Genomic DNA, 12,484 nt, shown 5'->3' with positions numbered 1-12,484 from the left:
CTTTGCCCAATTATCTATTTGGATCTGGAATTACATTCTCGATATTAAGCCTCCATCTGTCGCTACCATTTGTCACAACCTTCTGTCTTTAAAAAAAATACAGTGAGTTTTCAGTGATTATCATATAGCAAAATTCTAATCTTCTTTCCAACTAGTGTGTCAGAGAAGAAATAGACAAATATGCCAAAATATTATACTTCTGAACCTTTATTTCTCCAGAGTAGTATGTACTTTAATCATAGTTTCCAGACCAGTCATAAATATTGCTTCTTATTGCACTTATTTAGATGGACAAATTCAACATGGGAAGCTGCTCTCTTCCCAGTGGAATCCAATAGATTCAGTGGTGACCAATTTTTCTTTCCCCAAGATCTCTCATGTTTTCATTCATTTATCTAACAAATTCTTATTAAGAAAGTACTTTGGGGAATTCCCTGGCAGTTCAGTGTTTAGGACTCTGCGCTTTCACTGCCAGGGCCAGAGTTTGATCCCTGGTGAGGGAACTAAGATCCCACAAGCTGAGTGTCGCGGCAAAAAACAAACAAACAAACAAACAAACAAGGAAAGTACTTTGTGTCAGGTCCTATGCTTGGTACTAAGGATAATAACAGCCCCTAGCCAGAGTAAGAATGTGTATAAACAAGTTATATTAACAAACTAGGAGAAGTTGTGTATTCAAGATTTCCACACTATAATGTGGTGACAGAAAACAAAGTGTGACTAAATCTGCAGAGAGATAAATCAAAGATGAACCCCAGAGAAGGTAATGAGATGCGTCCTCATTTTCTAGATGGATAAAGGCAGAGGGACCAGTGTGTGCAGAGGCAAGGAGGTAAAAACTGCACCTCCTGTAAAATTCATAGAATTTCATGTACCTTCATTTTAAGGCTAGAGAGTCACACACAAGAAGGTGAGAATTGAATAGCAAAGGGAACTATATTCAATATCTTGTAATAACCTATAATGGAAAAGAATCTGAAAAAGAATGAAAAAGAACTGAATCACTTTGCTGTACAACCGAACCAAACACAACACTGTAAATTAACTATACTTCAATTTTTTAAAAAATAGTAAAAAAAAAAAAAAGCGGGGGGGGGGGGGGGGAAGGGAATTGAAAGATGAGGCTTGATGAAAATAGGGGCAGAGTCCTGACCAGATCAGTGTTTCAGAGAAATCACTCTGGAAGACAGACTAGAAAAGCCAGGTCTGTAGGAAATGGACAAACTAATGCCACAAGAGTACAGGCGATGCTTTAGAAGACTATTTGGATGAGCAGATGCAAACTAGTATATATAGGATGGATAAACAACAAGGTCCTACTGTACAGCACAGGGAACTATATTCAATTCTGTGAAAAGTATACGAGAAAGAATATGTGTATATATATATATGTATAACTGAATCACTTTGCTGTATAGCAGAAATTAACATATTGTAAATCAACTATACTTCAATAAATTTTTTAAAAAAGGCTGACATTTGTTAAGTAATATTCACATTGTCATCCTTAATTATCAGACATAAACACTGTGTTTGCACCAGCAATAGACAGCTGTGTCTACCCACTAAGCTAATGTCATTCCAGCCATAAACCAAGAAGGACAACCAACCAGCCGGTGTGGACTGCTCCTGGGTCAAGTTTCAAATTTCATTAAGCTTCTGAAATACTGAAAATCACGGTGGCCATTCTCTCATGTCCAGTCCCCGCCCAGCCCCCATGCCACCCTCAGGGAATTCCAAGATCCATTCCAGTCATCAACGTTCTCAACTGCAACTTGATTAATTTCTGCAGAATGACCCATCTTCAAAAAGTCAGCTGACTCATCTTTGACAGAATCCCTACGAAGAACTGGAACAAACCTCTTTCAAAAAATCAGTCTGAAATTCATTCAAAAGCACACAAAAATAAACTCATCACTGCACCTCTCAGGAATTGGTACCAAGGAGGAGGGCGCTACCCTACCGTATTACGCTTCATCCTCGAGGTCAAAGTGTTAACCATGTCTGGTTGAGTTTTACCCACACCAAAGAGAATACATTTAAAAATGCAAATGTCATGAGCTTTGTCACACCTTGCAGAGTCCTGTGCAAAGGGCCGCCTGGAGTTTTCACTGCTGAGCACAGGCTTATGCAGCCTGCTGGGAAACTCCCATCTCTGGGAGTCCATGTCAGTGAAAGAGACTGTTCCATCTCCACCCAGCCTACTCTTGAGATGGACTAAAGAAGAGACGCATTTGAGTTTTTAAGTCTAAGTCTTTGGTGAAGGAATGAAGCAGGAAGAGCTATATATGAGGGTATTTATGATCCCATTTCTTTTCCTCGATGTAAACAAGTACTTTGAATACCAGCTAACAAACCAGCTAGCTGAAAATCTACAAAGACTCGTAAGAAAGAGCTCACTTTTAAAGTTTTCATTTCTCTCTTCCAAACCCGAAACATCAAAAAAGAGAAGAGGGGGAGAGATGACCATGTTAAACTGCATGTTAAGCTGCAATCTATCACAAGCTAGTGAATTACATGAATCTCTGAAGGCTCTGTCTCCTTCATGGGTTCATCTTACTGTGGCCACTGGTTAAATACTTGGGATCCTCTGGATTTGTTTCTTGCTTGGCTCTCTGCCCTTCTGACTCGGCTTCTGTGTGCAATCTCAACCTCTCCTGGACTTCAGCCTCCACCTCCACAATGGCCGCAGAATCTGTGCCTGTCCTCACGACTTCTTCCTGGAGATTCTCACTCTTAAGTGAGGTGCGTGGCAGGCAGACACCTCCACCTGGATGTCCTCAGAGGCATCCTGAGCTCAACTTGCTTCTGCCTCCTCCTTCCCACCTGTGTCTTCTCTGCAACCCTTTATCTTAGTTGCTGACCCCAATCCCCATCCAGGTATCCAACCAAGGTTGTAACCTGGACAAATCAATGACTCCTCATTCTTCCTCACACCGGCATTCAGCCAGTTGCCAAATCCTACCAGTTTTACCTCCTGAATATTTTTCAAATCAATTGCTTCCTCTCCACTCCCTGCTGGCCCTGCCATCACCTCATTCCTGGGTTACTTGAGGCAGCCTCTGAACTCATCTTCTGCAGCCAGAAGTGCCCCAAGGGAGGGTCCTAGCAGTGCGTTCACATGGTTGTAGGATTTTTTGTAAAATTTGCAAAAGTAATGCAATTTAACCACGAAAGGGTTAAGACCCTCGCCTCTTTCTTCTCCAGCTTTCCTGTGTTAAACATTCTCTTGGGTCAGGAGGCTTTAGAGTGGCTACAGGCATCTTTGGGAGAGTCGAGGTGGGGATTTATTTAATTTGGGCGTAGGATATATTTACAAGGTTCACTGTCACTCCTAGGAGCATGTAAATTATCGCTAGCAGACTCTGCTGACTTGCAACACGCCTGTGCTCTAAGGCAGCCGGGCCCCAGAAACATGTGGGCTGTGCAAGGGAAACAGGGTTTAAAATGTTACGGGGCCAGAACCTGTCTGTAGAAATTTCTTCCAAATATTACAGCTCAGGCATGACAGAACTTGAGAGATTTCCCCCATTTGGATGACAACCCTAAATATTCATATAATGGTTTCAGTAACAAAATGTGACGTTTTCCTGTTTTTCTAAACTATCAATACTAAAAACGAGATCTCGATCAGCCGCACTCAGGAGAAAGATCACCCGTCTCTCTAGAGAAGGAGATTACCAACACTGTCATCTGAAGAGACAATAAAACAGTATGGAGCCAAATGAGTATAAGGAAAGAAGGATGGCAGAGGTGTTTCAAACAGTTAATAAATGCAAAATATGTTTTTAAGTTTTGTGATGTTTGCAATCATTTCCATCTTTAAAAGTTTTAAATTTGTAATGAATTTTTAAAAAATTTTATTGGAGTATAGTTGATTTACAATGTTGTGTTAGTTTCAGGTATACAGTGAATCAGTTATACATATACATACGTCCACTTCTGTTTTAGATTCTTTTCCCATATAGAGCATTGAGTAGCGTTCCCTGTGCTGTACAGCAGGCCCTTGTTAGTTATCTGTTTTACATATAGTAGTGTGTATATGCCAATCCCAATCTCCCAATTTATCCCTCCCCCTCCTATCCCCTGGTAACCATAAGTTAGCAATGATTTTTTTTTTACTCATTTAAATATACCTTCGCTTTTGGTGCCTCACCCAATCCCCTTTCTGAAATGCACATCTGACTCTGTCATATGGTGTATTCAGCAGCATCAGTGTTCTTGGGGAAGGAGGAGAAAGCATGGCAGCGATGGTTCACACCGGACGAGCGAGAAGAGACCAGGTGTAAACAGAGACGTGTGGAGAGTTTAAGGTCCGGCTGAGGCTGGAAGCACCAATCCCTGCTCCAGCCAGTCCACCCTGAAGTTCACAATGGTCCTGCCTGGTTGCAGGGCTGGAGTGTGAGAGCAGAATGGTCCAGGCTGCTGGTTAGTGGGGCAGGGGCCCTTGAACAGCTGCACAGAGGGCTCTGGGGGGTGATGATGAAGGCCTCTAACAGCCATCAATCATAAGAGCCAGGGAAGGTCAAGAACATGTGAGGGGTCTCAGGGGTGGGGGAGGGGGCAGAAAGAAGTAGCTAAATATACAGGAGAATAAAAATGTGAGGTTATGATGAGGTCAAAGATAAGATGATGTTTTGTGCAAAAAAAGCACATGTAAATATATGTTTTTAAATTTGACTTGGATTTCTATGCTAAGCATAGAAAAGCTCATTATTTCAGAAAGAAAATTATTCTAAAAATAAACCTGCCAGCAATACCACTGCGAGGTATATACCCAAAGGAATCGAAAGCAGGGGCTTGAACAGATATCTGTGCCCCGATGTTCAATGTAGTATTATTTAAAATAGCCAAAAGATGGAAAGAACCCAAGTGTCCGTCAATAGATGAATGAGATGAATAGATAAACAAACTCTGGTATACAAGTCATCCCTCTGTATCTGCAGAGTATCGATTCCAGGACCCCCGCAGATACTAATATTCCAGGATGCTCAAGGGACACCTGCATATGTCCCATCCATATTCTCTCATATACTTCAAACCAGCTCTACATTCTTATAATACCTACTACAGTGTAAATGCTAGGTAAATAGTTGTAAATGCTATGTAAAAAATTGTGCGCAACAAACTCATGTTTTGCTTTTTGGGACTTTCTGGAATTTTCTTTCTTTCTTTCTTTTTTTTTTTTTAAGTATTTCAGTCTGGAGTTGGCTGAGTTTGTGGATGGACCTGCAGATATGGAGGGCTGACTGTATGTATACAATGAAGAATTATTAAGCCATAAAAAGAAAGGAAATTCTGATACATGCTATAACATGAACCTTGAAAACATTACACTTAGTGAAAAAAGTCAGACACAAAAGGAAAATATTGTATGGTTCCATTTTTGTGAAACCTCTACAATATGCAAATTCACAGAGGCAGATAGTAGACTAGCGCTTCTCAGTGGCTGAAAGGAGGGGGAAATGGGGAGTTATTGCATAATAGTTAGCGTTTCTGTCTGGGCAGATGAAAAGATTTCATCAGTAGATAGTGGCGATGGTTACACAACATTCTGAATGTAATTAATGCCACTGAATTGTACAGTTAAAAATGGTTAAAATGGAAAATTTTATGTTATATATATTTTGCCACAATTTAAAAGAATATACAAACTCCACTGAATTGCGTGCTTTAAATGGGTGAAGTCTATGGTATATGATTTATACCTAAATAAATCTGTTTAAAAATAAATAAATAAACCTGAAGTGGTTTGTGAGATAAGTCCACAGGCACTATAATAAAATCAAAGAAATCAGCCAGTAATTTAAAAAGGAAAGTACAATGGAATATTCATGCACTATTTAAAGAGACAAAAAAGTTAAATACAGTGTATGTGGATGCATGCATTTGTGGTAAAAATCCCCAAAATGTGTGTGAAGGATAAATACCATTCTTCTTCCTCCCTCTGAGGAGGGAGGGGAAGAAACAGGAATTAAACCCAGCTTTATGTGTGATGTACTACTTTCTTGAAAAATCAGAAGCAAAGATTTCATAATAATCTGTGTTAAATCGAAGTACCAGGTATATGGGTATGTACAATATTATTTTATATATTAAAAATTTTTTTTAAATTAAATTAAATTAAATTAAATTTTTTTTGGGGGGGTACATCAGGTTCAATCATCTGTTTTTATACACATATCCCTGTATTCCCTCCCTTCCTTGACTCCCCCGCCCTCGAGTCCCCCCCACCCTCCCTGCCCCAGTCCTCTAAGGCATCTTCCATCCTCGAGTTGGACTCCCTTTGTTATACAACAACTTCCCACTGACTATTTTACAGTTGGTAGTATATATATGTCTGTGCTACTCTCTCGCTTCGTCTCAGCTTCCGCTTCACCCCCCGCCCCCTCCCATACCTAGAGTTCTCCAGTCCATTCTCTGTATCTGCATCCTTATTCTTGTCACTGAGTTCATCAGTACCATTTTTAGATTCCGTATACGTGAGTTAGCATACAATATTTGTCCTTCTCTTTCTGACTTACTTCACTATGTATGACAGATTGTAGTTCTATCCACTTCATTACATATAGCTCCATCTCATCCCTTTTTATAGCTGAGTAATATTCCATTGTATATATATGCCACATCTTCTGTATCCATTCATTTGTTGATGGGCATTTAGGTTGCTTCCATGTCCTGGCTATTGTAAATAGTGCTGCAATAAACATTATGGTACATGTTTCTTTTGGGATTATGGTTTTCTTTGGATATATGCCCAGGAGTGGGATTACTGGATCATATGGTAGTTCTATTTGTAGTTTTTTAAGGAACCTCCAAATTGTTTTCCATAGTGGCTGTACCAACTTACAGTCCCACCAACAGTGCAGGAGAGTTCCCTTTTCTCCACACCCTCTCCAACATTTGTGGTTTCCAGACTTTGTGATGATGGCCATTCTGATTGGTGTGAGGTGATACCTCATTGTGGCTTTGACTTGCATTTCTCTGATGATGAGTGATGTTGAGCATCTTTTCATGTGTTTGTTGGCCATCTGTATGTCTTCTTTGGAGAAATGTCTATTTAGGTCTTCTGCCCATTTGTGGATTATATTAAAATTTTTAAAGTATATTTTGAAGACAAATATATATCATATTGCTCATAAAGAAATAAAAGACTCCTTTTATAATGATATTAGTATTAGAAACAGAATATTTGGGAATAAACATATTAAGAATTGGACAGGGACTATTTTAAGAAAACTTTAAAACGAGAAGGGCATCAGAGAAGACTTGAATAGATAGAAAAGCATTTTCTTGGCTGACTCGATATTGTAAACATCACCTTTAATTTGATGTGTACATTTAAAAGTAATTAAAGGGACTTCCTGGGTGGCGCAGTGGTTAAGAATCCACCTGCCAATGCAGGAGACATGGGTTTGAGCTCTGGTCCGGGAAGATCCCACATGCTGCGGAGCAACTAAGCCCAGGCACCACAACTACTGAGCCCCCGCGCCTGGAGCCTGTGCTCTGCAGCAAGAGAAGCCAATGAAGAGTAGCCCCCGCTAGCCACAACTAGAGAAAGCCCATGAGCAGCAACAAAGACCCAATGCAGCCAAAATAAATTAATTAATTAATTTAAAAAATTTAATTAAAACATCAACAGCTATCTTTAGTTTTTGTTTTGTTTTGAAGTTGATAGAATAATACAGAAGTTTACATAGAAAAGTAAACTTGCAGGAATAGCTGGGGAAATTCTGAAAGACTAAAGATGGAAGATTAGTCCTACCAGATAATAAAACATCATAAAGGTAACAGTTAAAACAGTTTGGTATTGGTGAAAGAGAGAAAAAAATCAATAACATAAATATACAAGCAGCTCATGCAGCTTAATACCAAAAAAGCAAATAACCTAATCCACAAATGGGTGGAAGACCTAAATAGACATCTCTCCAAAGAAGACATACAGATGGCCAACAAACACATGAAAAGATGCTCAACATCACTAATTATTAGAGAAATGCAAGTCAAAGCCACAATGAGGTATCACTTCACACTGATGAGAATGGCCATCATCAAAAAATCTAGAAACAATAAATGTTGGAGAAGGTGTGGAAAAAAGGGAACTCCCCTGCACTGTTGGTGGGAATGTAAGCTGGTACAACCACTATGGAAAACAGTTTGGAGGTTCCTTAAAAAACTAAAAACAGAACTACCATATGATCCAGTAATCCTACTACTGGGCATATACCCAGAGAAAACCATAATCCAAAAAGAAACATGTACCATAATGTTCATTGCAGCACTATTTACAATAGCCAGGACATGGAAGCAACCTAAATGCCCATCAACAAATGAATGGATAAAGAAGATGTGGCACATATATACAATGGAATATTACTCAGCCATAAAAAGGAATGAAATTGAACTATATGTCATGAGGTGGATAGACCTAGAGTCTGTCACACAGAGCAAAGTAAGCCAGAAAGAGAAAAACAAATACCGTATGCTAACACATATATAAGGAATCTGAAGAAATGTTACTGATGAACCCAGTGACAGGCCAGAGTGGAGATACAGAAGTAGAAAATGGACTTGAGGACACGGGGCTGGGGTGGGGGGCGAATGGGAAGCTGGGATGGAGTGAGAGAGTAGCATAGACATATTTACACTACCAACTGTAAAATAGATAGCTAGTGGGAAGTTGCTGTATAACAAAAGGAGATCAACTTGATGATGGCAGATGCCTTAGAGGGTTAGGACAGGGAGTGGGGGAGGGAGTCACGGGAGGGAGGGGATATGGGGATATGTGTATAAATACAGCTGATTCACTTTAGTGTACCTCAAAAACTGGTACAAGAGTGTAAAGAAAATATATTCCAATAAAGAGTTTAGAAAAAAAAAGTGTTCAAAAATAGGCCCAAATCCTTAAATACTGATGGAAATTAAGTAGGTGACAAAATGGGCACATCAAACCAGTGGCAAAATAATGGGTAAGTCAATAAAAAGGGCTGAGATAACTGTCTCGTCATTTAAGAGATGGATAAAGCTAAGTCCCTACCTCTCACCTAATAACAACAGCAACAACAACAAAAATTCCATGCATATCAACACTTAAAGGTAAAATATGAAATCGTAAAAATTTTAAACACCCTAAGAGAATTTATTTATACTACTACAGTGGGGAAGCGGCCATGAAGGAGGGAAGTAACACATCTGACTACATAAAAACACAAGGTTATTTTTTACAGGAAAAAAAAAAGAAACCCCCCTCAAACTGTGAAAAATGAAAAATGCCACAATAACAAAACTTTTGCAAATTATAAAAAAGACAAATAGCCCAACAGAAAAACTATGAAAAAATCTGAACAAATAGTGGTGTTCACGTTTCAGGCATAGAAAAAGAAACATAAATGGACAATTTATACCTGAAAGGGTGTACAACTCTAAGTACTCATTATTAAAGAAATGTAGTGTTTACTTTTAAAACTATCCTTTTACATATCAAATGGCAAGGTCAAAATGTCTGATAATTCATAGCATTGGTAAAAGTGTGGGGAAATAAGACTTAACTGATGCAATTTCATTGAAGGGCCATTTGTAATATATTTCAAGAAAATTTCAGGTAGTCCAGTGGCTAAGACTCCATGCTCCCAATTCCAGGGGACCAGGTTCGATCCCTGGTCAGGGAAGTAGATCCCACATGAATGCCGCGACTAAGAGTTTGAATGCCGCAACTGAGGAGCTGGCAAGACACAACTAAGGAGTCCGCCTGCCACAACTAAGACCTGACACAAGCAAATAAATAAATATTAAAAAGAAAAGAAAAGAAAAAGAAAAAAAAGTAAAAAAAAAAAGTAACAGGGGAAGACAGAACAGAAAACCTGGACAAATAGATTACTATAAGACAAGACGGTTGAAATGAATTGATGTGTACCAATAATTATAATGAATGACAATGAATAAGTGCATCAGTTAAAAGACAAAAATATTCAAACTAGATTTTTATAAAATCCAGCTATATCCTGTTTACAAGGGACACGTTTTTATTTTTTTATTGAAGTATAGCTGATTTACAATGTTGTGTTAATTTCTGCTGTACAGCAAAGTGATTCAGTTATAGATATATATTCATTCTTTTTTATATTCTTTTCCATCATGGTTTATCACAGGATATTGAACATAGCTCCCTGTGCTGTACAGTAGGACCTTGTTGCTTATCCTTCCTATATATACTAGTTTCCATCTGCTAACCCCAGACTCCCAATCCATCCCTCCCTCCCCCTTGGCAACCACAAGTCTGTTCTCTGCGTCTGTGAGTCTGTTTCTGTTTTGGGACACATGTTTTTTAAGGAAGGATATAAAAAGATTGAAATTAAAACATTGTGAAAGATATACCAGATAAATACTAACCAAAAGAATGCGGGTCATATTAGTATCAGACAAAACAGACTTTAAGGCAAAAAGCATTATCAAAGATAGATGGTTTCCATATAATGATAATAAAATATTTAATTCTCAATCTGCATACTAATAACGTGGCCTCAAAAACTGACAGAATTACAAGGAGAAACACATAAACACAACTCTCTCAATAACTAACAGAATAAACTGACCAAAAATATAAGGAAGGATATCAAAGATATCAATGGCACCATTCATAAGCTTCATCTAACGAATATGTATACAGATTATAGCCACCAATTATAAAACATGAAACCTCTTCGAGAATACACAGAATATTTGTTCACATTGGTACGACGAGGTTCAACAGACTTTAAGAGATTGATATCATACACACTGCATTCTCCAACCACAATGCAAATATGTGAGAAATCGACAGACTAGAAAAATATTTATGTTTAAGAATTTAAAAACTCACACCTGAACGTCTGAAGAGTCAAAGAGAAATCAAAATAGGCATGTTTAAAAGCAAACAATAATAAATTTTTATCAAAAAATTACATTACATATCAAAACATGAGATGGCTCCGTGGTAGTACTTGAAGGAAATGTATAGACGAGTCCTTATATTAGAAAAGAAAAGAAGAAAGGCTGGTTTAAAAGGCTAAGCTTCAAATAAAGGAAGGAAATAATAAAGATAGGAACAGAGAGCTTTGAAACGGAGAACAAACGTACCAGAGAGAACTTGGGAGTCATCACTCTAGATTCTGCAGAGGTTAAACCCACAATAAAAATCACACAAGCAACATTTTAAGCACACATCTGAAATCGTAGATGAAATGGACACACGCTAAGAACAGTTAAGTATAGATTCTATTTTTCAAGATGTTTCACATATTTCATACTTTAAATAACACTTAGGCTTAAATTGAGACGACGGCATACTTAAAACAACAAAAAAAGTCCATACCATTTATAGGCAGAAAATCTTTGTTTTTTAAACTCAAAACTCAGGTGACTGAGCAGAAAAACTGTGGGTTTTTTTTTTTTAAAGCCACACAGAGACAGGAAACCCCACCTGGGTGCGTTAGATGCCTCAAAGGTCACAACATTAGCAGGACTAAGCATTCAGGCATCAGGTCAGAAGGAAACAGCAATCATTTGCCCCAAATAGAAGAATGAAGCAGTGCTGGTGGCTCACATTTGCACCGCGTCCACAATGCCCATGGATTTTCTTTCCTGCATACTTCAGCTATTTATGTGGACACACATTTTCTTACGTTTACTATAAATAATAGTATAAATGGCCATCACTTATTGGACAACAGATGCATCAGGGCTGTACCAGAGGCCTTATCTGTGTTCTTCTTAATCCTTACAACAGCAGTCCCCAAACTTTTTGGCACCAGTCCCCAATCTTTTTTGGCACCAGGGACTGGTTTCGTGGCAGACAATTTTTCCACGGACGGGGGAGGGAGGAGGGGATGGTTCAGGTGGTAATGTGCGTGATGGGAGCGATGGGGAGCGATGGGGCGAGGCAGATGAAGCTTCCCCTGCTCGCCTCCTGCTGTGTCTGCGCCCAGGGACTGGGGACCCCTGCCCTACAACACAACCACGTGCTGTGGAGTAACTTGCTGACAGGCTCACACTTGAGTGGATGGGGCCAAGACTCAAGGCCAAGTCTAGCTCATGCCTCGTTTCATCTGTCCTTTTAAATGCAAAGGCTCCAGCAAGTTGTCTAAAGAGCATTGTGAGTCCTGGGCAGGCTCTGTCCCAGCCCCCACAGCCCGTACAAAGCACTCACCTGCTGAATAACATCCCGCAGAGCAAAATACTTGTCAGTGAGGTCCCCAGCCTCACTCAGGGGGGCATCATAGTCGTAGCTGGTGGGCTGTGCTTGGTAGGGCGTGTTGGCCCCTGCAAGACAAAACCGAGGCACTAGCTACTGCGGAAGGTCTTTCTCTGGGATTCACCATTCAGCATTGTGGAGGGAGAAAATAAAGAACACATTAGAGCCAACTGTTAAGTGACACAGAGGTGGCCCTCAGGATGCAAGGTTTAGAGAAATGAGTTTCTTCTCGCAGGTGGCCCTCGCCAAGCACCC

General features: G+C 39.4%; 1 protein-coding gene across 1 annotated transcript in view; it reads right to left on the bottom strand.

Annotated features, from left to right (window-relative positions):
* GLB1 (galactosidase beta 1) overlaps nucleotides 1-12,484 on the bottom strand; it is a 90,834-nt gene that overhangs the window by 37,012 nt on the left and 41,338 nt on the right. Inside the window, exon 10 of the mRNA XM_057705078.1 lies at nucleotides 12,185-12,297. Within this exon, the coding sequence (XP_057561061.1) occupies nucleotides 12,185-12,297 (113 nt within the window). The remainder of the gene's footprint in view (nucleotides 1-12,184; nucleotides 12,298-12,484) is intronic.

This window comes from Hippopotamus amphibius, chromosome 13 (genome assembly GCF_030028045.1).
Source record: "Hippopotamus amphibius kiboko isolate mHipAmp2 chromosome 13, mHipAmp2.hap2, whole genome shotgun sequence".
Taxonomy (NCBI): Eukaryota; Metazoa; Chordata; class Mammalia; order Artiodactyla; family Hippopotamidae; genus Hippopotamus; species Hippopotamus amphibius.
Note: the sequence above shows the minus strand (reverse complement) of the source record. Positions and strands in the feature narration are given on the sequence as shown.